Source organism: Manacus vitellinus, unplaced genomic scaffold (assembly GCF_001715985.3).
Source record: "Manacus vitellinus isolate BGI_N305 unplaced genomic scaffold, ASM171598v3 scaffold_125_pilon, whole genome shotgun sequence".
NCBI classification, from domain to species: Eukaryota; Metazoa; Chordata; class Aves; order Passeriformes; family Pipridae; genus Manacus; species Manacus vitellinus.
The window spans coordinates 37,820-62,211 of NW_021938926.1; the positions used below are offsets into that span (position 1 = coordinate 37,820).

Here is a 24,392-nt window from a genome sequence, read left to right on the forward strand (position 1 = left end):
AACAAACATTGCATCCATTCATTGTCCACCCAAGGAATTCCACATGCTGTAAGAACACAACACTCGACACACCGTGCAAGTCAGAGGGATGGAGGATGGGAAGGAGCCACAAGCGCCAGTCGGAAGCACACCATGCACCACGGATGCCAGTCTGTCTCACACATGCAGTCGCCTAGTCTACTGCCATTCAGATACCTCTAGGCTTTGCTTAGTGTAAAACTCGGGGTTGTACAACCATTATCTCATTCCTTAGAGCTTGGTGTTTCTGTGGTTTTAACAAGGGGGGAAAAAAAGAAAATGAAAACATTTTACAGCTTCCATTGTCGGGGGGATTAGTTGAGAAGAATGGGAGCTTCCTTCACAAAATACATTCTTTATACAGGGTAAAGCACAGATGAAAGAAGAGCTTAAGAGATACTAAAGTGCTCAATTGTTGCACTAATGCTCTCGGCTCTCACTGCAATCGCCAGGTAAGTGCATGAAGTGGTGTTATCAAAGTGGCGCTGTTTCGGAGAATTGGTGCAGGTCTCCAGCACAAGGGGTGTTGTTTGAGGCAGTTAGTGACGCTGCTGGAAGAGGAGTTTCACGTTTTAAAGCTAACACTGCGAGCAACACAAACGCTCCCCCGCAATTACCAGAAGCTCTGACTGAATCCAAGCAGCATTCACATTTCTCACTGGGTAAGCTGTCATGAACAGTCTAGGGAGTCAGTTATTCTCATTATTGACATAATACTCAAGATTGTGTACTTAAACATCAGGATCACTTTCTGTCGCTGTCCAGTTAGTGCTGGGTCACCTATCTACCCTATGTCCTCCTTATCTCCACTTGTGCCTCAGCAATGCCAAACCCACTCTTAAGTGCCAGAGAAAAATACACAGGAAAGGTGGGGCTCCAAACCAAATCGTCTGCCTTCTATTAACATGGTTGCAACTCTTTCTCTCCGTTTAAGTTTACTGAATGTGCCTGCTGGGTCAGTAAATCTATCACAAAGTCTATCAGTCATCTCTCACTGAAAGCAACCATTGCTCCAAAGAGTGGAAAAACAGGCAAGGACAAGTCTCACTGGAAAGAGGACACAAAGATAACAATGGTTAAAATAAAGACAGTAAGACGTTATTATTATTATTCTTCACTGTAAAAACAGCTGTTTCTATCATAAGGAAGATCTAAAGTTGTTATTCAGACAAGCACAGAATAGTGTGAGCACAGCACAGAAAGATTAGTGCCAATTATCACATTATGGAGGAGCCAGTTCACAAACCCAGCTGTGTAATACTAGGAAATTCCTGGAAAACAGATTTTGGAGAACTACCACGAATACAGTGCAAAGGAAAGAAACTGAGGGGGAAAATTTCTCAGCTCTAGACCTCAGAGGATAGTACACTGACACAGGATTTGTAGAGCTGACACAGAGCGTAAAAACACATCCTTTTCCACCACACCACCCTGTTTATTTCCCACCTTGTTGCCATATCCATTTTGTCATGCACTTATTTAATCCAATTTCTTTCCATCTCCTTTTTTTTTTTAATCAGTACATTTCACATACTTTTGGATATGCAAGAGGGTGAAGCCAATAATTCATAATAACGCATTTTCTGAATCACAGCAGCCTCTTTTCCTGCCTATTTGCTACATAATAGGGCATCTGGAATGTGCCATTACTGTTCCAGGACCGGAAAAGCTTCTCCCTTTTGAAGGAGTGTGTCTATCAATACACAGATAATTCATACAAAACTAATGCATGATATAAAATATGCTTTCTGAAATGTGCATTTGGGAAGTGAAAAAATTGTATGACTAATATAAAGGAAACATAAAATGCAAACTAATTATTTTGCTGCCCACGCGCACACACGTTATTTTTCCTCTCTCCAACACTTCTTTTACCAGTGTTGTTGAGTGACAAGGCTGAGATAGGAAGAGATTGCACTCAACAAACAAAACTAGCAGGAATAATTGGCAGATGAAGCCATCACTCTGTGAAGTGATACACCTTATGGTGATAAATTCCCATGGTCAAAAAGAAAATAATGCATAACAGCAGCATATTAATAACCCTAATTTCATATATATTCCCTGAAGCTGAGCAGGAAACTCAGAGTTTACCCCATGAGTCAACTGCATGGGGCACAACTAAAAGCACTATCAACCATCTCTGTACAGAAAATGAAGAGGAGAGGGACCATTAAAGAGAAACACAAATGGTTCAAGAGGGGGAAAAAAAGACATAGTAAATAAAGGGGATTAAAGGAATTTAACTTAAATTTTAGTTAAGTGATGATTCAAAGTCAAAGCAGATTATGCATCTTTCTCAGTACTAAGACAGCCTTTGAGTAAGTTCCACTTCCAGTTTTAAAGGTTCTGGTAGAAATGAAGCATGACACAGACATGTGACCCCCACGGTCTTGGAAATTGGATCGATACTGAGCTTTCCTGGGATTTAGCAAGGTGGCAATGCAACATAACAGGCAAATCAATGAAACAAATCAGGTTTGGGGAAATCATTGCCTCCTTCTTTTAAAGAGAATGAAGGGGAAATGAGGACTACATTTCTGAATAAAAAACAAAGTGCAAAAGCAATTATTTTATAAGAATCAGTTACAGACTGCAGGGGAGCCTATACATGCTTCTGTTAAACACACAGCAGTCAGCTCAAGCATCATCCATTCCCTTCTAATTTAGCAAGACTTACTCAAAAATTAGAGGTCATTTCATTTTCCTCCACTTTAGAGCAATTAAAAACTACATACTTGCCATATGAAAGGTAACTGTATCAACTAACATGGGCTACAGTGTCCCTCTGGTTGAGGACACACACAAAGGCCCCTAAATCTTTCAGGTTGTTTCCATGCCTTCTACAAAGAGCAGAGCAAACAGTGAGGGGGTTTCTAATGGCTTCACTTGGAACACAACACAGACAGTATTACACATTGGATAGAAGGACAAAAAGTTGGAGTGCATTTTCATGAAATCTGTATTTCAGATCAGAGTCTGAGTTACTCCCTTTGCTGACTTCATTCACATAGAATTAACTTGGTTTTATTCTGTATCTATCCTCATTTGAAAGATAACAGCAGGATGAACAAATAAATTAAAAAAGGGATGTGTCAGTGCTGGAGGGGTGAAGGAAGATACTTGTTCTGTGCTTTGTGAGGAGTCCCTGTCCTGTGAAGAGAGAGGCACAGCCTCAGGTGTTGGCACTCAAACACACGTCCCATTCTGCAGAGTCACTGGGAGAGCCATGCAAAACCCAGCAGGGGAAGGGGCTTCCTGGGACAGGCAACAGTTCTTGGAACACACAGAAGAGGCAAAATCTACACCACCACCTTCATACACCCGGCTCAGGTACGATTATTCTCTCAGACTGTGCAGCCACACATGCGCTCATCGGGCAGCAGGAAACAAAAGCTCCAAGGAGAGCACATCCACTGGAGACACATGATAGAACTTTTCAGCATTAGGCTTTCTGAACTCATAACAGAAACTGGGAAACAAGGAGATAGCAGCATTCAGTGTTAGTCGCAGTGTGAAGAAGCAGAACCAAACAATCAGGGTGCTTCAGCCATCCCAAAGTGTTCAGCAGGAGGAGGAGAACCCGGAGAGGCTGAAATTCCGAAAAAAGGCCTTGATCCAGCTCCCGCTGAAGTCAACAGCAAGTCATTCAACTACCTCAGCGTGCTTTCCAGCAGGCTGCAACTGTGCCATACAGAAACAAGGCAAAAGACACATTCCAGGAGGACAAAAAACATGATCCTACATGGGAAACCGCTATAGTATGGACTTCTGGTAACATCCACTGCATTAGCCAGCTGCTGAGAGACTGAGTGACGTGGCCTACAATTATGGGGTTGTAGTTTGGGGGTTCATTTAGCCATTTTACAATTTTGCACAGCTGAATATTTAAGGAGATTTTCACCTTTCTACCATTATGTTAAAGGAGCTGAAGAGGTGGCAATAAACACTCGGTTTTGCCAAGGGAAGATAATCTCCTTTGGGAATGTTCAGCTTCAAGCACTGATTAACCACCACAGAGAAAAATACATGTGGCATGAAAAGTAATATACACTCAGTCTGGGCAGTTATTCTACTAGTTCAAATATGGTGGCACAATTGGGCAAATATGGCCTAGGGAGTGGCTCTGAAATATTCTTTATATAGAGAACGAGACAAAAGGCCCACTTAGTGATTTAACAATTACAGTGGTTTGTGTTGGGTTTTTGTGGAGGGTTTTTACCTTCCTTTAAATATTAATATTAAAGCATGCCACGGACAAAGAAAGGTTATTGTTAAATAAACCAGTGGTTAAAACAATCTAGGAATGTATAAGGAGCTTTGTTAAGTTTTTTTTGCAGTGGACTTATTATGTGTTCAGAACTCTTTTGTTATAGATGACAAAGCAGAGGAAGAAAGTGGGCACTTACTGTACAAGAAGAGAAACAGGGCCACATGTAACTATTCTTGCTAGTTAAATTGATTTTTTGCCTTGGCTAACGTGCACTATCAAAACACAAAAGCATCCTGAGGTGAGGTAAGAGGGGAGGATAAATAGGGTGGGTGAGAAGTGCAATGTATTAAAGAAAGAAATTATGCAGAAGTTCACCTGCTGTTGTCAAGATCAAGACATGGAGAAGAGCATCTGCAATAGAATAGATGATTTAACATCAAAAAGGAAAAGAAAGGGGGGGGGAAAGAATGAGTTAAATGAAATACTGAAATATTGGGAAAAAAATGAAACCAATTTCTAAATCAAACACATGAACATATACATATATGTGCATATTCATTCCGTGGGAGAAGGCAGGAGTGAGCATGGGAAACGAGCCTACGCAAACAGCCCTGCTTACAAACAGCCACTGCTGCTACAGGAGTAAAACTCCAGTGATCTGGGCCCTCTACAGACATTCTCCCACTGGAAGTCAGATGCCTGAAATGCACAGTTAGATTCTGAAGAAACCTTTGAGGAGCAGATCGGGGCAAGTCCTGCTCGGTTCAGGCATCCACGTGTGAAATGTGGGCCGTGATCTATCAGAGGGCAAGGAATCGAAGGTAATTCCAGCCAGTGTGCTCCTGATTACACGATGAATCATTATTTCTTTTCTTTGATTTCCCTATCTACAGCTCCTGTCCTCCCCTCTTCTCCATTTCAACATGTTTCTTGTCCTCCTTTTGTTCTGCAGAACGACAAATTCCAAACTTTGGGTTTGACCTGTTTAGGCTCTCGGTAATCACTCGGTGTCACACGGACAGTTAGTTTTCCAGTGTCCCTTTTTCTATGGATCTCCATTGCCATTTTCTTCCATTAACACCAATTTGCTATTAATGAAACACACCCGCTCTTTTTCCTTACTGTAACTTTCTGAACAAAGGTCATAAAGCCACAGTAAAATTTGAAGTCATTCAGGCTTTCAGATTTAAGAAATGACTATCAGCTGGTCGCTGCCAGGTCCTGTTTCCATAACGATTTCCAGGAAATCAATCTCACATTGGGAAAAGCAATGTTATGGATTCAAAATACAACACTTGAAATAGATTTTGATTACCTTGTTAGCAAGGATCCAGCCTCCTTTTTTGCAGACATGCAGCTAAGAATGATAATTCACATTATTTGTCACAGTATGAGATGACCAGTCCCTCATCCTTCACCTTTTTTCATTGACGGAGGCAAGCACTTCCAGAAAGACAAACTCACTAATAATATCCCAACCTTTTTTTTCAAGATAGAAGTACTGATACTCTCAAATCATCAAATAGTCAAATAGGGACTTCTCCATCAAATTATATATATTCAATATCTTTCATTAAATAGGAGTTTTACTGTGAACAAGTCAGAGCTGGAACATTTGCAGACCTGCTACGTATTTTCTCCAGAACACAAAATCAAGTTAATATCAAAGCCTAGACCCAAAGCTAAAAGCTGCAAGTTAAAAGAAATCTTTCAGTTCAGTGATTCTTTGCCTTCCCACTTCAAGAAAATTTGTTCTTCCACAATAGGATATGGTGAGGTATGTGAGTAAGACTGTGAAACGTATTTGAATTATGTAGGTGTAGCTCTGTCTGTCACAACACTTCAGCAGGAAATTATAAATAATATCCACTAATATCACCAGCAAAGCAATAAAACTCTTATCTTATTGGATATTTAGCACCCAAACTTTCTGGTGTATTCAGAGGTCCTTAACTTAGCTCATTATGTAAGATCAGATTGTTTTATCAGGAGAAGCAAATCTGATTTGCTCAAAGGGAGTTTAAATGCAGGAATTTATATTTTTACATTCAGCCAATACAGGAAACTACTCAGAAACTGTCAGCTGTGTAAAATGTCCAGGAGATCTTTATGTTGAGATTTTGAGCACCACAATAATGTCACCTCTTAAGAGAGAAACGTTTTCTGGGTTTTGAAACAGTTACCAACGACTCTGACAAAAGATCTTGCTTTTCCTTCCTTACTGATGAAATTATCAACACATTGAAACAGTAGTTACATTCACTTTGTAAGTGGACAGTTAAAACACTTTCCCCTTCTGAAATTTCAGACATGGAAGGGGTTTTGCTTAGTTATGCAAAGGCTGTGAAATTCCACCCGGAGAGAACAGTTCTCTTTGAATTTATGCTTTTGCTGGGGGGTGATCCACAGAAACACTTCCCTACAACGGGACATCAGTAAGAACCCAACAACAATTTGGAGTTTACCACTGAAACAGTGCAGGGTGTAATTTTTTTCCTTAGATTCCTAGTAATTCATGTCCAATGCCTTGCTGATACACTATTTCACAATCTGAATTCAATACATTTTCAGTGTCTGGGGCAAAATCAAGGCCAGACCTTTGCCCAAGGCCACTGAGAGTGTTTATACAGGATTTCTCGGAAAATTCTAAGAGTTTTCTTTCATGGCAGATAAATACTCTTCCACTGCATGCACCCAAATCTTAGCAGTGCTGCTGTTTCAGAAGAACCTACTAATAGTGTGTGTCTGCCTGTGGAGGAGGGTGTGGGTGACAAGAGGAGTATAAATGACAAACATATTTGTTGTTCCAGCACTTCTACAACTGTTTCACTTTCAAAAGCAAACTCTAGTAGTCAATGTGCTTTGCTAAAAAAAACCCCAGATATATACCCCAACAGTTTATGATGATATGATGACTTGGACAAATCTAAACAAGATAAAAATGAAGTGGTGTGTGGTCTTTTCCAAAGGCTAAGGAATCATTATTATAGGTTTCTTAATTACAATATTTAGTGGCAAGTGGTATGTATAGAAAGAGGAACATAATTTGTGTCATGTTAAAGGTCACTATTTAATATAAGGCTGCAGGAGTGTTGTTCCTATTAAAATCAGATATCTTCTCCTGCCACTAGCATCCTGGTCATCCCAAAAGATCGAAATATCACTAATATAATTTAAAAGAAAACCACAAAAGTACTGCACATCCAAGAAATAAATGCCACTCTCCTAGGAAGTCCTTAGTTCATCCTCTGCAATCACAGGCAAGACCTACCTTTCTGAAAGGGAAAACTAATACATCCTTTGGGAAAAGTTTGGAATCTATGTAGGGTTAGAATAAAGCACCAAAGCAATTTTAAAGCTTACCAGCATATATAAAAACACATACATACTTGACATATTAAGTATTTTCATTTCATTTGTTAGTTCTAGAGCTCATGAAAAGCAAAATCCAAACAACACTGGTCACAGCCAAGTATCCTCCTATCAGCCACTCATCTATGTCACACTAAGCAATTTGCAATCACAGTTATGACAATATTATTCCTCCTCTAGACCTGTCATTCCAAATGGGACTCCAGTGCTATGTTACGAAAGATATGGACTGTAAGATAGTTGCAAAGTCATTTGAGATTAACAAAACTCATCTTTCCCCTTGTGATGTCCAGCCATGCTGTGTACAACGTAGTGTCACACAAGTTAAAGGCTTTTTAATTACATCCCTTCTTTCATCAACTCATCTGCATGTTTCTAATCAAACCTCACGGCAGAACACAAGTGTAGAATTCAGTGTGAAAACCAGAATTACTTAAAACACAGTGAATAGGAGCATTTAAAAGGCCAGCCAGAATAAGTTTTCTAAGCATAAACTTGGCCGGGCCTGCAGTTTGACCTGCCTTATGCCACGACAACGGGCTTGCCTAAATGCAAGTGGTTATGAAGAGTCAGTTGTGATTATACATCAAGAGAGTGCCCAAATATACACAAAGCACACGATGTTTAGGTTGCTTGCCTATTCCTGCAATTTGAAAGGCAAACACCAGAGTCGGTGCTCACGTAAACTACTCCACTAGCACGGTAAGTACTCATCACCTGGAATGATTAGGCCCTTGATCTCGATTATTGCTAATTCCAAAGAGGCAGTGATTTATTTCTCCATAAAATTCACACAATTCCTGCGTGTATGTGTCAATTATCTTATTCATTCCTCTTGAACTTGACTCAGGGCTCACTGACTTGCAGCAATTTCAGTGAACAGTCATGGTACTCAGGTTTGCTTGACTGTCAGAGCTTAAAGAGATCATAACAATTTATTGACAGCTCCAGGAGGTAAGGAATTAAAATACAGCTCATAGTTAAGCATTAGTTGAAGCTGCTGCCACTGCAGGTACTCTCCTTCTCATTTTTAAGTAAAATGCTAATTGATACACTCACCCTGAGTGAATAGGGCTGGAAGAAAGAGCCACATTGTCCAAGTTTTCAGGGCCCCAGCTTAAGCGATAGGAATTCCTTTCAGCTTCTTTGGCCAGAGTTGTTACCTTGGGAAGCAAAAAAAAAAACGCCAACTCTTTTTACTGCAATGAAATCAAATAATCAAGTAAACAATAAGATGTATTTTGCTTAGCAGTGCCTAAAGCATAATTCTTTTTTAAAAGAAAACAAAGGAGTAAGAATAGCATCAAGATATTAGAAACCTCTTACTGTAACATTCTGCATTTGCTTAAAGTAATCCTGTGTTAGTGGTATCAGTGAAATGAATGCTGTGATTTACCAAGAGGGCATTTCCTAAATCTCTTTTTTTAACTAAAAGCATGTTTCAGGGGAGTATCTTTGAGTACAGTGGCTGTGAGTTCATTAGAATGTTTAGCCCGACGGCTGTAGCAACATTCAAAAAATTCAGTTAAAATGGAGAAAACACTAAGAACACAGCCCTTGTAACTCACACAGCTCAGCCACTTATTTTGGAATAGAGTTTAACACTGCACAGTACAATATGCTGTTAAATATCAGCAAAAACAGAGAGACTCGTATTAAAATAAACAAGCAGCGAACACCACACAGACTCATTAGTGCGATTCACGCTGAGATCTTTTTCTCTGCCCCGATTTCTCCCGGCACCCGGCGAGTCCAGGGGGTTCTCTCTTACCTGCTGGCTGGGGATCACCACGGTGTCGTCGATCATGGCGCTGTCCCGCAGGTAGGAGGCGTGGCTCAGGGTGTGGGACCTGTCTGAACTGAAGGACCGCAGGCTGGCAGGTTGGTAGGATGCCATAGCAATGCATCAGCAGCACAGATGATGTTGGGAAGGTGTCATGACAGAGCGAGTGGGAGAATGAAAGAAGCGTGCAATTAGCAACGGGATGCAGCTTCCAGGGGGAGCAGATCCCAGTCCCGGGGGAACACGGCGGGGCTGTGCCACCTCCCCGACCGCGGGCCACAAAGCCTCTCCACTGACTCAAGTTGCTTACTCACAGATACTTTAGGCTTGGCTTTGTGGCACGACAGTTCCCTTACAACAAAATGCATTAATTTCTTTAAAGCGAGGTTCTCCGGAGAAGTTCTCCACTACGTCCCGCAAACCACTGCGGAAAACCAGAACGCTGCCACCTGAAGAAAAGCTGGAATGACTCTTGCCCCCTCACCTACTCTCTCCCTTTAAAACTGTAAATAAGCAAGCTTGACATTGTCCCCTGGAAGGTACACACGGCAAGGTGAAGTGTGGCCAGCCACAAGCTCCTGTGGAAAACAGGACTGTTCCTGCGAATGCCAGCAGCATCTTTAGGGAGGCAGTCCAAATGGGAGCACGGATCTCGCTGTAAGTACGCACAGCTCCACACAACACTGGTTGCTGTAGCAATGAGAGGTGCAAGGCAGTAAATAAGCTGCTTCCAAGCACTGGCTCAGAATGTAACTGCAGCATCCACCAGCGAAAAGCAAAGAAAAAAACCCAGACAAATAGGACGCCACAGAAGGACATGTTGAGGTAAATGGGGTTTCTGCTACCAAGCAGCACTAGTTTTGTCCCTTCAATATTCACTGGCTGCAGTTTTACAGGAGTGGTTTTTAAAAACAGATCAGCCACCTTCAGATGTTGTACGTGTACTCTGTGATAGGTCTAGAGGAATACAGTACATATAACTGAAGGCAGCAGTTTTGTTTTCCTGGCTTACACATCCGTGAGTAGTACTGAGAATGAGTAATATGTGGGATCAGAACAATAGGCCATTTATCTGGATACACAGATTTTTAAAGGATAATTCATTTTCAGAAGTTAGCAAGTCATGCATTCACTACAGACATGAGTTTCAAGTGCTTTAAGTGCAGTTCAAATACCATCTGATTCAGATCACTCAGCCTTTTTTAACAATAGCTACATTCACTCAGGTTTGGGGGTTTTGATCCATTTTTAGAAGCAAATGGTTACCTCATTTTTATTAGAAATATATGACATGGAAGAAAAATGAATGCTCTGGATGACTGACTCATACCAAAGGCCTGTTTAGCATCCTAGATGGACTGTACAAGACTGGAAGCAAAGACAGGCACTACACAAGGATCAGGTTTTGGAAAGTCTTGAGAAAAAACGAAACCAACGTTTGTTCTTTGGCTGAGAAATGAGCCTCAGTAGCAGACCCCATTTGCCCTCATTATCCTGTGTTCATTTCCACGTTTGACACTTCCAGAACTGCTTTGCTGTGCCATGCAATGCTTGTGAGAGAGTCACCATCCAAGTTGTAGGTTCTGCTATTCAGCTACTGTCATGTCCTGGACAGACACTGAACGAAAGGAAGCCTGAACTAAAGTTGGCTGGTTATCTCCACGGTGATTTTGTCCATCTTCACTGCTACTACCACCATGACAAGTATATATCCACTATGTACTACCTGTACGTAAGCTCCAGTAAATACATCAAAGGCTATGGGCTTTATCCACAGGCACACACATGACTGAGGTTTGCAGTTAGAGATTTAAATTTCCTTCTAAACTCAATTTCAAACCTAGTGTTCAGATGGCACTGCCCCTCTCTGTGAGATGGACCAGCTAAACGAAGAGCAGACCAGCAGTTAAAGACTCAGAAATAAAGGTACTTCAGGAATCCTTTTAAATAAAATAAAATAAAATAAAAACCTACCTAAATCAGAGCCAAAAATACCATCTAAATACAGATTCTTTCCAAATCTGGTTGATGAATTTCAAGTCACAGAAGCTGTGGGGCCAATAACACTCAGCCACAGAGATGGAACTGTGGAACCCAGGAATGCTACAAAGCTCCTGAATGTAAACGTGTGCCTTATGTATCACCCTTCTCTTCTAAGCCCTTAACAAGGCCCAGGTTATATCCAGAAAATATAAGCAGCATTCCTTAGCCTAGTTTCTAACCTAGATACCTGGGAGACCACGCTGCAGTGCACATCCACCAGCCTAGAGAGATCTAACAAGCTCTGGTCCAGTTAAATGTAATTCCTGTTCAAGTATATGTTGTTTCAGAGGCTGAGAAAAAACCTGGTATCGTTGAAAACTGTACAAATTAACCTTGAAAACACTTTCCAACAGCAGTATCTTTCATTTGGTCCTCCAAACCAACTTTCTGGCATACAGCAGGCCTCCAAAGTGGATGAACAGAGACAGGTGCCACAGAAGGGTATAGAGACAACAGGTGCTCATGCTATGTGATACCTACCTGGGCATGATGCTAATGAAAGCATATGGAAAAGAAAGAAAAATGAAGGGGAGAGAGAAATAAAATAAATAGGGAAGATGGTTACAAATGAAAAACATATGTTTTGAAATCAAATTGATCAATGCATAAGGTTACATGAGTCTAGACTGCTAATACTGTTCTGCTTTACTGAATTCCTTGGAAAACCAAAGTCGGTATAATGCAATGAAAATCACATTAAAGCAAAACAATGTGAAAATTCTTAAAACCAGTAACCTGAAGGTGACAGAAAATTAGACCATGGAGTTAGAAAGACGTTTTTCTTCTTTCATTCTTTTTCCCTTTATAATTTTGCTTCATTTCAGTATAATCATTCTAAATGGGAGCTTAACTTAAACTGGCTTAACATCTGCGTGCATTTGTATATACATCATTTGTACACATCATCTTAAATAAAATCTTTGTTACCATGGAAAGAACAAAAGAGTTTGACTTTAGGCACTCTGCTGTAGTTCATAAACTTCCTCTAGGAGTTAAAAAGCCACACAGTCACTTTGTTTTCAGTAGACTCTCTGGAACTGCCTAAAAACCAGCAAAGACTCCAGGCTTGTGAGACCTGAATGATGGGATTTACACATGCTGTGAGGAAAACCAAACTGTTTCCTGACATCTTTTGTTCCAGGAGCAATTCACAGCCTACTGAAGTAAACAGAAGGGATCCTACTGATTCCACTGAGCTTCGGAGATGCTGCCAGAATAACAATCAAGACTGGAAAACGAGGTAGGTTAAAAATTCTGTTGCCAAGACTTCCACTTCTTTCTTTTATTCCCTTTAGTGTACCCCAGTTCTAAATGCAGTAAAAGTCCAGAGACACTGCTGACTTACAGCAGACATTTCCCACCCAGGAGTGCCTGGGTAGCTTTTCAGAACTAGAACTGTGGGTGTTCCTCTGCCAGCTCGAGTGAGAGACCCTGAAAAGGGGATTTCAAACGTTTGTAACAAAATGACTGTGGAATTATCGCAAGAAAAGTGATGATTCCAGACAAATACCTGTCCGATCGTCCTCCTTCCAAGCTGTACCTCAGGTAGTTCATACCATCCAAGAACTGGCTGCTGGGCAGAGAGTCATCTCCTAGTTCTCGGAGATCTTCTGGCCTAAGGTACTCTCCCCCATCTCCTGTCATTGTGTCATCACCTGTAAATCAATCACAGAAGGGACAGGGCTCAGCACACACAGGGGTGTGACTCCAGCTGCGCATCGGGATCCAACAGCTGGACAGCACAATCAACAGGAAGGCATTGCTCACTCAGGAAACACTGCAAACCACAAGCAATTAATATATGTAATGACACTGCCACATCAAGCAAGATATTAAAAAAAAAATTGAAATCGAGTTGATTAATCAATTAGATTTAATCTATTGTTTGCTGTTGCACGTACTGCTAAGGGGCACATTTCTTTGCTATTCTCTAAAATCTCTCTGTTCCTTAAATCTATTTCAGCTCTCTGGTCACAGCTATGCTTTATCCCAGCCTGACAGTTTATGGTTAAATATCCCCACTTATTTGACTGTAATCTGTGTTTGCAGAAGAAAACATGTTTGCTGTGGCCTTATGCCTTATAGTTGCAAATCCTAATTTAAACTCTCTGCTGTCCAACCTCCACATCATATGAGGCTCTCTCACCCATGTTACAACATCCTTCTGTGATCAGCAACAAAATTCTTATTTCTAAAACACAGCAACATCCAGAAACTGGAAATAAGCTCACCTGCATAGATGAGAATGATGATTTTTCAGAAAAGTAATTCCTAACAAATCACAACCTAAATGACCATTCTGACACAGTAACCTTTATGCATATACTCTGAACAACAGGGTTTAATCTTTTTTTTTTCAGGTCCAAAATTATTTTCCCCAGGAAATTCTGTCTATATGAAGTCACAGTTTGCTTTCCCCAGCAGACTAACAAAACAGATCCCATTGCCAAGCAACACGTAGATATTTCTTTTCATTCCCATTTGCAAGATGCCTTCTCTCCACAGTTTCCTCCTGGATATTTCAGTCATTTTCCCAATTACTGGATGAGCCTTCCAGACCCTAGGCTGTGGATGGCTTCAAACTTTCTCATTTTCTAAGCTGTGTGGGCAAACTGGAGGTCATCTTGATATTTGTTTTCACAAAAACAAATCAAGCTACTTTTACTAGCTGGATGTTTCAGCTAAGAAATAAGTAATTTGTTATTTGTCATCTGAAACTAAGCAAATTTTGGGGGGTTTAAGACTTTTTTTTGTACACACTAATATTATATGTAAAAATGAGGCTTGACTCTTTTCAGTCTAACAACAAGAGCTCTTGAAAATTCCATCTGCCCACATTAAGAGGGAGAAACTGGGCACAGTTTCACAGAAAACAATAAAATGCATTTAATCATTTCACGTTTCCTGTCTTCTGACAGATGATGCCTCCTGTTTCCTGGGAATGTCACTTTATAAAGCACAGGGCTTAGTGAAAACTTGGAAGATATTAAGGCAGTGCTGTTAATCAAACAGTAAAAGGAATTCCAAGCTATATTTCAAATAAACTAGATAACTATAATCATGCCAGACATTCCATCTATAATAGAAACAAAGGCAAAATCTTCACCACTTTCATCACACCCACATCCTTAAAAAAAAAATAAAATCCAAAGTCTGCTCTTATTCCAGCTTTGGCCTCTCATCTAAGAGTTGTCAATACCAGGGCTAAGTACCTCTGTTTGATGTGCTGGGAACATCTGCAAACAGTAACCAGACTATCCATGGATATCCTTCAACAGCAGACTAATCTTGAGGGAACTAGAAGGTAAAGTCACTCCCCGCCAGCCCTTTGTGCCCTTCCACCTTTCCCTAATGAGATGAACTCCCAAGGAGTTCCTTATAGGAAATGAAGGGGAAAACCACATACTTAAACCTCAATGATTGCATATTCAGCTGACCAAGGCCTTCCTTACACAGCAGATCTTACCAGATGGCAGCTTTGTGGCCATACAAGAAATTATCCTTTTTAATTGTGCCAGAAACGATTTGTCTGCCATCACATTCCCCATCAAATTGATGCCAGGAACATTTTCACCACTCACATTAAGCAGTCTGGGACAAATATAACCCTTGACACTGGTGCTCCATTGTTTGCAGTGGTCACCTGTGAACTCACAAGTAGATTTTGAGGAGTCACCTGCTTATTGATTTATCTTCTGTTTTCTAGAGAGAACACCTTCCCAGCTGAACCCCTGCACTTGCTGCTGCCGCTGTCGAATGTCTGAACACAGTTCTGAGCATTTTAAATCACTGAACAGACTTCTAAGTGACACAGGATACATTCTGAGATCACATATCTGCTTCTTCAGCGAGAGCTTGGCTGGACTCACAGGATTTTACTGAACCCCAGGAACTGGAGACCCACACTGATAGGGCTGTACTGACATCTGCAGAGTCAACTCGTTTAGGGAAGGCTCAACAAAGGCACTTCCTACCATTCCTACACTGCTGCTGCTCATAAATAAACTGCAAAACACAACTGCTGTATGAGAATTGCTCTGGAATTGTTTCTCACAAAACACAGAGAAAATGTAAGCAAAAGTTAAAAAAAAAGAAAGAAAGAAAGAAAGGTCTGTGTCAAACTGCCAGAAATCGTTTCTAATAGATGTTTTTAAAGCCAGATGAGTTTGCCAAAATTATTGTTTTCTCTACAGCATGCAGATAAGTCTACAGCTCACCACAGAAGTGCTGCTCCTTAAAGGTAACAGATGGAGAAGGGAGAGCTATGGCAAGAACAATTTTTATGGAATGTGTATACTCCAGAGTTTCTGTGACATTTTCCTTGGACACCTTCACTTCCCTAAAGTCAATTCTCCACTTAATGGTCCACACTAGAAGTTTCCCTGGATTACAGTTTGGCTAATGCTTTAAATTTTCTTTACTTTTAGCCAGTCAGGAAAGCAGAGTTTCACGTGTGGTTTCAGATATTAATACACTGAACAGCTCCTGGCTCCAACTTTAAGTTCCAGGATTAATTAAGGAAATTAAGTTTTCCCACTAATTAAGGTGCTCCTGCAGAGGAATTATGTGCATGTACACCAGCAGTGAATTGTGCCCATTTCTCACATATATGCAGCAGTATTTGCTACTCCAAGGCCATGTAGGGAGGCACCCAGGAAATTCATTGTTGTATTTTAGCACTGTGGGGTTTTTTTTCCTTTTTGATCAGAAATCTGATCCAAACAGGAATGGATTAGCTGCTTCCTGGAAATCTCAGATCACATTACCGTGTCCTTAAGTGACACAGCAGTTCACAGACCTGCCACCCTGGCACTGATGCACTTCCACGAAGGGACAGCAAATCCTGCTTTTACACAGAAACTATTACAGTGACTATGTTGGAACCAGGCACAGGGTTGACTCCTCAGCAATTTCTGGACAAGTTTCCCTCATGAAAAAGACAATTTTTGTTCTACTGATACTGGGATTCCAATGGGGTTTTTGAGAGTCCATTGACTACTTGCACATGAAAACCTCTGTCTATCCCTCCTCTGCAACTGAAATATCAGCACTAATTACTGTTTGGTGTGAGCTGACCTTCATGGTCATGCCCATCTCAGGCCATGCTGCTTCTGACAGTACTGTCTCACCTTCTACTTCAGCCTTTCTAGTCCCTTCTGCCTGCAAAAGTCATTTGGCCAGAAAACAACTTGTCAGTACAAACAAAGAGATTAATTTGCAGACAGGTCAGTTCTCTGGCTTGGTTCCCTACATGGTGAAACGTTTGTGCTGCCAGAATGGAGGATGTGGGGAACCACAGTCAGAACTGAGTCTCGAATAGGAAGGGAACCTACAACTTTGGAAAATTAGCTGGAGATGAGGAGGCTCAAAGAGAAACTAATGAGAGCTCTTGAACACCCTTTGAAAATAACGCATGGAACGAGTGCATAGAAGCATATATGGGAGGGAAAAAAAAAAAACAGGTTCCTGTCTTTTCTAGATGTTCCTGTGTGTCTACACTGACTCGGCCCTAACAAAAACATCTGCTTGTGCTCAACTTCACTAATTCCCCAGACAGGACTAAAATACATTTCACGAGATGCTTTGCAGTAATTCCCCTCTGCTACTCTAAGGATCCCTATGGGGGCCAAGTGTTTCTTTTGTGGCAACAGCTTTAAAGGAACTCAGTTTTGCAGCAACACTCACAGCCAAGGTAGATGCAAAGACAAAAATGCACAAGGTTTTTTTAGTGCAACTGTATCCACACCAAGCATTTCTGCAGGCATGGGTGTACCTTTCTCAAATCACATCACTTAACAGCTCTGCCTACGGGAATTTGTAGTGCAATCCCCATTGATGGGGATCAAATGCCATTAAGAAAAAAAAAAAAATTACCTAATTCTGTTCGAAAGAAAGATTATCTTTTTCCAGGTATTGTAAAAGGTAAAGAATTCTGAGTAATAATACATGTGATAAACAGAAAAATGCTGCAAGAAAATTGAGGAAAAATTAGGAGGATTCTCAGTCCATGCAAAATATTTCAAAATAAGCTACACAGGGCAGGACCTGCCAAATCGAGCTGAGCTCGAATTTGGTGCATTACTTTATCCTGTTAACATGGGATGTTGCACTTCTGCTTGTTGTAGGAATAGGAATATTATGTTAGCAACAGAACAGCATGCAATTATGCAACATACCTGTTTTCCAGGCACAACACAAAATACTTATCACCAGTGGTCAACAGGCTCCACAATGGAACATGAACCCCTTCTTTGCTCAAGTACTCTTGTGTTTTACTCTTGGTAACTATGTAACTACAGCTGGCAGGTTTAGGTGTCACATCAATTTATGTCAGAACACATTGTGTCACTTGAAAGAACACAGAGTTAGAGAAATCTTACTGTTGGCCTCTTACAAAGCTACACTGCCACTGAAAGGTTCATCCCCTCCATTAAAAGAGTTTTTGCAGTCTTCCTGTCCCCAGCTATTTTAAGTTCCTGTCACAAGTACCATCCACCTTAGGACTGTTTGCAGGGAATGTTAATTCAAAGCACTGGAGAGCATTAGTCATGCTGGACGGCCCCTTCAAGTTCTGCCAACGTATTCAAGATATAGGTAATAAATCTGAGCTTTCCTGGCCTCCCTTCTTCCTCCCACCTTTCAGGAAACACACACTCAGCCACACTTCAAAAGGAACGGAGAGGAGCAGTGTTAGGCACCCAGAGTATGCAAACCTGTGTTGTTTCAACACCAAAAATAAACCAAACAGTCCAGGTTAAACAAGAAGAGAAAGTCTGTAGGGCTTACTCCACGAACTCCTGCTAACAGCACCTGTGCCATTACATGCTTCCCCATCACTGAAGGGTTCATCATCAGAGTGTTTAAAGGCTGTACAACACACAAATTGGTTTGAGAAAAGGGAATACTCTGGATTAATCCTGTAGAAGCAGAAAGACGTACCAGGCTTTGTGGATTTAAAGATGGTTCAACGGTAGATCGAAAGACTGGGAATAAACTCAGCAAGGTGAACATAAAGCTATAAGCATTTTAAAGCCCATTTGTCACAATAATTACACGAGTAGTTGAATTGTTTCTCAGACACAAAGCAGCAAAAACATTCCTGAGCAAAATAATCTCAACGGTCATGATGCAGCAGAAAATAATTGATTTTGAATCACACTTGTTTTGCTTTCACATTTGAAAACAAAAAGTTGCATCTGGAGCCTAAGCACCGTTATTTGCTCAAGAGTGTAACTCATTTATCAGCAGAAATCCCATTTCCAAAAGCAATGCAAGAAGTAGTATTGGCACTAATGAATGCCATTAACTTCCTGCACCATTTAGAACCACAAGTGCATTTGCATCCTTTGTAAAAGAAAAAAACCCAACCCTGTAACCCGTGTTCCCAAATCCCCAGGACTTGTTGGAAATTAGTCACTCTACAAATCATTTGCACGAAATAATAAAAACAACCATAAAATAGCATATGTAAGATACTGCAATATTAATTAACACTGCCAAGAGTAAAAAAGAACACAGAAGATTCTTGCAAACATGTTCATATTTATCAGATGCCATGTGACTGAAATGTCTAAGCAGTCACTTGTGAACTTTGAAAAAGGGACGTTTTTAAGCCTTTTCTGTAATTCTGTGCTGTACAAAACTGCAATATTTTATCAATTCTTCCAGAAGTTCACAGAAATTTTCTGGGGATGTTGCTAAGCAGTACAACACGTGTCTCCTGTCTGTACATGTAATGGACTCTGAAACCCAAGTGCCAAACTTATTAGCGTGCTGTTACTTTATGTCATGCCTCATGTATCCACGAGTCCTGTGTGCCAAAAGCTCCCTGGAGGGAACAGCCTGCTCACCTTCCACCTTATGCATCTCCTCACACAAATGTTTCCAATTAGGCAGAATTCCTAGATATATGTATCTGATACGGGTGGCACAGGGCCAAAAAAATTACTGCTCAGATTCCTCTTCGTGGGAGGGTCAAAGTCAGCTCTGAGAAAGCTCTACATTGAAATTTTAAAACCTGAAGTTGGGAAACGTTCACATTTGTTGATTTGGTTCAGACAAGCTTTTTCTGAAAAAGATGCAGGGGTCCAGGATTTTGCTCTAGGTCAAATTTTGGTATCTTTATCCAAATGCCACGATGATTACATCATTTTAAAAAGGCATTTCAAGCACTGCAAAATGAAGGCATCAAAGAACTTAGGCAGCTTCTCGAGGCGACGTAAGTGATACGGAATTTAGCAGAGTTGCTCACCTTCTTCATCAGACACATCCAGGACCTCAGTCATGGTCTCGGGGACATTCAGCTTGTGCTTCTCTGTTACAGTCTGCAAAGACAGAACCATCAGTCCTCAAATGAAACACCGAACAGAGCAGCAAAGTTTACAGTGGGATATTTTCAACACTGACAGCAGGGGGATGTGCTGAGGCACTTCACAATGTGTATCCCCCCTCCCCTAACTCTCCTTTTCATCTGTGCTCCAGAGGCTCCCATTCTCAGTGCTGTGTAAGGTAACATTTCTTCTGGCAGAAAAGTACAAAAAACATAAAGATAACGTGCTGGTCAGAGGAATAAAATTTACTTATAAATGGTGCATGTAGAACAATTCAGCTCAATGTTTCCAAGATGATTTTAAAGGGAATTAGGTAATGTCTACAGAAGAGCTTCAGAAAGTTGTATGTGGCATATGGAAATTATTAAATCGTAAAGCATTTGGAAATGAAGTTATGAATGATGTGAAATTCCTAAACTAAAAAAAGATGTGAGGGATTTACACAGATCACTTGAAACATTTCTTCCCTCCCCCCCAAAAAAATGCCTACACTGCATATTAATGATATTCTTTTCATAAATCACGTATGTACTCATCAGAAGGAACAAAAAAAAAGGTTATTTGAAGATTCTGATTTTGTGCACCTAAAAGCTTTAAGTATTGTGAATCAAGGGAAGTATGGACTGAGGAACAGTGGGAGAACACTGATTAAACATGAGAGCACAGGGTGGGAGAACACTGGAAGATATTTTTTATATAATTTTATCTCCATACATGACTTCTGGGACAAAACAGATGATGTTCAGGGGTGCTGAATCAAGAATGGGGACATCCTTTCAGCACCACGATACAGTCTGGAGAGGGACATGCAGAACACAACGAGAGAAACTGTAGGAAGTGCGAGGTGTGAGAAAGTTGCCTGAGGAAACTCTTGAGCATGTTACGATACAGGACACAAAATGCCAAGGGCTTCAAAAAAGAGCAGTTTGAGCAGAACTGCATTAGTCACAACCCAAAAAAATAACTATTTCCCTGGCTCCACCCAGCTGTGCAGCCAGTCAGCTGAAGTGGGGAGCTGCGGAGGGCAGCACACACATGGCCTTTAAGGTCTGTGGGAGTAGATGTGCCCCTCTGGCACAGAGGAGATGCCAGGAGGCCACGTGTGTTTCTTGGGAAGCTCCCACTAAGGCAGTGCTTCAGCCTCTGCCCGAGGCAGTATCTATCCTGAAGAAATTACCATTACATGCAAAAGGAGGGAAGGAGCATAAAATGAGAGGGATAATTAAAAAGTCAGCCAAACCCCGAGTCCCTTGTGCAACATTCTTTTGGGAAAATGCCCACTGATAGCAACAGTGAAGTCAACAGCAGTTTTTGTTGCACAGAATTTAGTAGTTATTTCCTGATCCTGTTGTATATATTCTCTAGTTCTAACAAACCCACAAAGACAGCATACTTGATTATTGTAACATACTGCACTTTCATAAACAGCTATGTTACCAAGCGTGTAATTGCTTTGCAACTTTGTTTTAAAAGCCTGCTTCACATTTTTGAAATCTGTTTAACTGTGACAGCAGTTTTCAGTTCACCCTCCTGAGGAACAGGGAGAGAACAATGCCCTTTGCCTCAACTGGCAGTCCCAATTAGGCCCCCCCAAGTTCACTCTTACCCAGGAGTAAAGACAACTAATTATTTCTGTTGCAGCAGAACACATGTTCGGGGCTGAAAACTAGTTTATATTCACCGAATGCCTCCGCCAATATGTCTGACTTTTCCCCCTGTATTCCCATGGCTTTCCTGGGATAGAAATGTCAGGCAGCAGTGGGGTGACGAGGCCAGCGATGACAGATGGGGAGGGTGCTGCCACTCAGGTGACACTGACCTTGTCCCTTCAACAGCACAGTTAACAAATAAGTTGGACAATACACTAAAGCCAACCACAAGGTATAGAGGCTCGCTGTATACTTTTCTTTTACCCTGCTCTATTTACCATTTACATCAATTTATTCATAACTTAGGTTTTTACAGGCCCCTATATAACAACAGTCTGGCCTCTGACTAAGGCTCTCAGACATTATTATTTATTAACAGAGAAGCAGGGATACTTTATTTACTTCCTGACTTTCCTATCGGTCAGGAAAAAAAAAATTATTACCTAATTTAACAACTGAAAGGAAGTTTGGAAAAGAGACTCAAAAGAGTGTGCACGTGTCTGCTTCAGAAGAAGAAAAAAATCTGCAAGGCCCACTTTGGAACACTGAACTCAGCAAGAATCATTAATTCTACTTAATTCCTAATTCTACTTAATCATTAATTCTACATTAATTCTAATCCCAACAACTTCTGTTGGGAATTGATGCTTTTAAAAGGAACTTCTAATGTAAAACTAGAGTTTTTTTAATTGATAGGCACATCAAATACTCTCAAAATTTAAGATCTACATCTAGCCCCATGAGACTTGGAAAATTGCTCAATGTGTGTTGCTTAAACTCCCTACTGTTTGGTGCCACTGAGATTTCCATTATGGACTTTACTTCCAGCTTCTGTTTCTGAGGCTTTCACTGTGAGGCCAGATCTTCATCTGGTGGCATAGAATAATTCAGATATATAAACCCATATGTGCTTTCAGCAATGACTTACTGAACAGCACAATACTGTAAACAACCCCAAAGCTCCTCAGATATTCATTTGTCCACAGGAAGTCTGTGTTTGTTTGTATAAATGCCCCAAGACTTAATTGCACAGCAAACCTCTGAAAGTCCGGTTTATTCTGATTTATTTCCTACTCATCTCTAATCTTTCAGTAAAAAAAAAAAAAAGTGCACTTTATTCTCTCTATTGCTTTATATTCCTGTGGCTCCACTAATAACACCACTAATGCAAGTGAGAGGAAAATTTGTTCCAAGTTAGAGCAAAGCAAGGCTTTGGCACTGGAGATCTTTTCCTCATCTCCAAGGCCAGTGACTTGAATATCAATAAAGCACCAGGCTGTCTGACATCCTCCAGGCAGGGCTCAGCCACAAGCTCAGAGAATGAGGTAGCTATGGTGACAGCACCTTCTTTGCAGTGCTAAAACACTGTGTGCAGGTTTGCCAACACCAGCCTCACCATCTGGAGAACTTTACTGCAGGGAGTGCCTGGTACTTATCCCTCCTTTTCAGGACTTATTATAAATTATGTTGAATCAACATTCCCCACCACGAACACCGCCACCAGAGTGTGTATTCCATATATCCCTGAGGTACAAGGTTCAGATGAACTCATGGCTGGAGAATCTGCTGAGTTTATCCAGGGTTCCCACCTGGCTTTCAAAGCACACGGGCACAGGTCAAGATTTCAGATTTGCCTTATGTGCAAGTATTAAAGGTCAACTCTGCAAGTAAGGTTCAGTATTCGACTCAGTCCTACACCCCAGGCATCAGGTGTCCAGTAGAAAAATCCATTACCCTTTAAGTTTAAAGAAATATTTACCCAAAGTAAATAACTCACAGGTGTCTTTCCATAGTGTAATCCCTATTATTACAAAGCTCTAACACTTACATAAGACAAGGTACAAGGCTGCACAGTGCAACATAATGTACAACAAAAAGGAAGTTACAGCTTATATCAGACAAGAGGTGAGAAGTCTGTGCCAGGACGAAGCACAGAGAACAGCAAAGGGGTGCTTGGAGGCTAAAAAATAGTCTTTTGAAGAGAGCTGAAATTCCTCAAAAAGTTTTACCTAGCTTTTATTTTTCTAAATCTCTGATTATGAGATTATGTTTATGCATGTACATGTGTGACGTGCTATATGACTGAACAAGAACATGAAGGAATAACAGCAAAAACCTACAGACTTCATTAGAGACTTCTGGAATTACTCTGGAATTTCTTGTCCAAACCTGACTCAGCCTGATCTTCGCAAGTCATTAATAAATTATGGCTCACTCTATTTGTAACCTTATTCCATCTTCCTTGGTTCATATCACTGGGACTTGCTGTCAGCATGCAACAACATTAAAATTATTTCCCCATTTCTTTACAAGAGATTTTGTATTTCTTCCCTTCTTCTAACCCTCACCCTGGCTGAGCAGCAGCATCTTTTAAGTAATCTGTGGATTTTTAAAGCTCTGAGCTCCTAAATTACATGTAGAGCTGTTTTCTAGACAGTTAATCCTTCTTGAAAAAATAAAAAAAGCATGACCTTACAACAGTGTTTCAAGATAAATGCAGTAATTGAGGTTAAATTGAATTTAATTTAATTATGCACTGTTCCTATTGTTCTCCCTTTCTACCTGCTAAGACACGTGTAGATGGGAGGTAAAAGTCCAAGAAGAGAAAATCTTCCCTTCCCAGGGTGTCCAAATAGATCAGTTTTTCCTGGCTTAAAGCTGCAGTACCACCTTGCTGACATTCAGCACACACACTATTCACAAACCCTGACATCAAAATACACACTCCAAGACTGTGGGGGGACTCAGCACATAAGGAAAGATTCCTCTGTATTTGGAAAAACGGGATCTGTTTGAACTGGAAGTGACTTGAGTAAGAAGATGATGGATGAGATCCACAGCCATCCCACGAGCATCATGAGGCTTGGCACCAGGCCATGGCTGCACAGTCCAAACGTGAGGACACCGTGACGTGCTGCAAGCGCTGAGCCTCAGTCGGTGTCACAAGTGTGGAGATGTCAGGCCAGGTGGGGAAGGAGAGGTGA

General features: G+C 40.9%; 1 protein-coding gene across 6 annotated transcripts in view; it reads right to left on the minus strand.

Annotated features, from left to right (window-relative positions):
- The window catches only part of ANK2 (ankyrin 2), a 142,135-nt gene that overhangs the window by 37,712 nt on the left and 80,031 nt on the right, over positions 1-24,392 (minus strand). For 2 of the 6 annotated variants that reach the window (XM_029965932.1, XM_029965935.1), the window contains exons 23-28: positions 19,681-19,753; positions 12,940-13,084; positions 11,910-11,921; positions 9,375-9,462; positions 8,663-8,766; positions 4,607-4,642 (exon numbers count right to left, since the gene is read on the minus strand). In XM_029965932.1, the coding sequence (XP_029821792.1) occupies positions 4,607-4,642; positions 8,663-8,766; positions 9,375-9,462; positions 11,910-11,921; positions 12,940-13,084; positions 19,681-19,753 (458 nt within the window). Of the gene's footprint in view, positions 1-4,606; positions 4,643-5,546; positions 5,589-8,662; positions 8,767-9,374; positions 9,478-11,909; positions 11,922-12,939; positions 13,085-18,215; positions 18,297-19,680; positions 19,754-24,392 lie in introns of all 6 variants that reach the window. The other 4 variants (XM_029965934.1, XM_029965931.1, XM_029965930.1 and 1 more) reach the window with 3 other exon arrangements.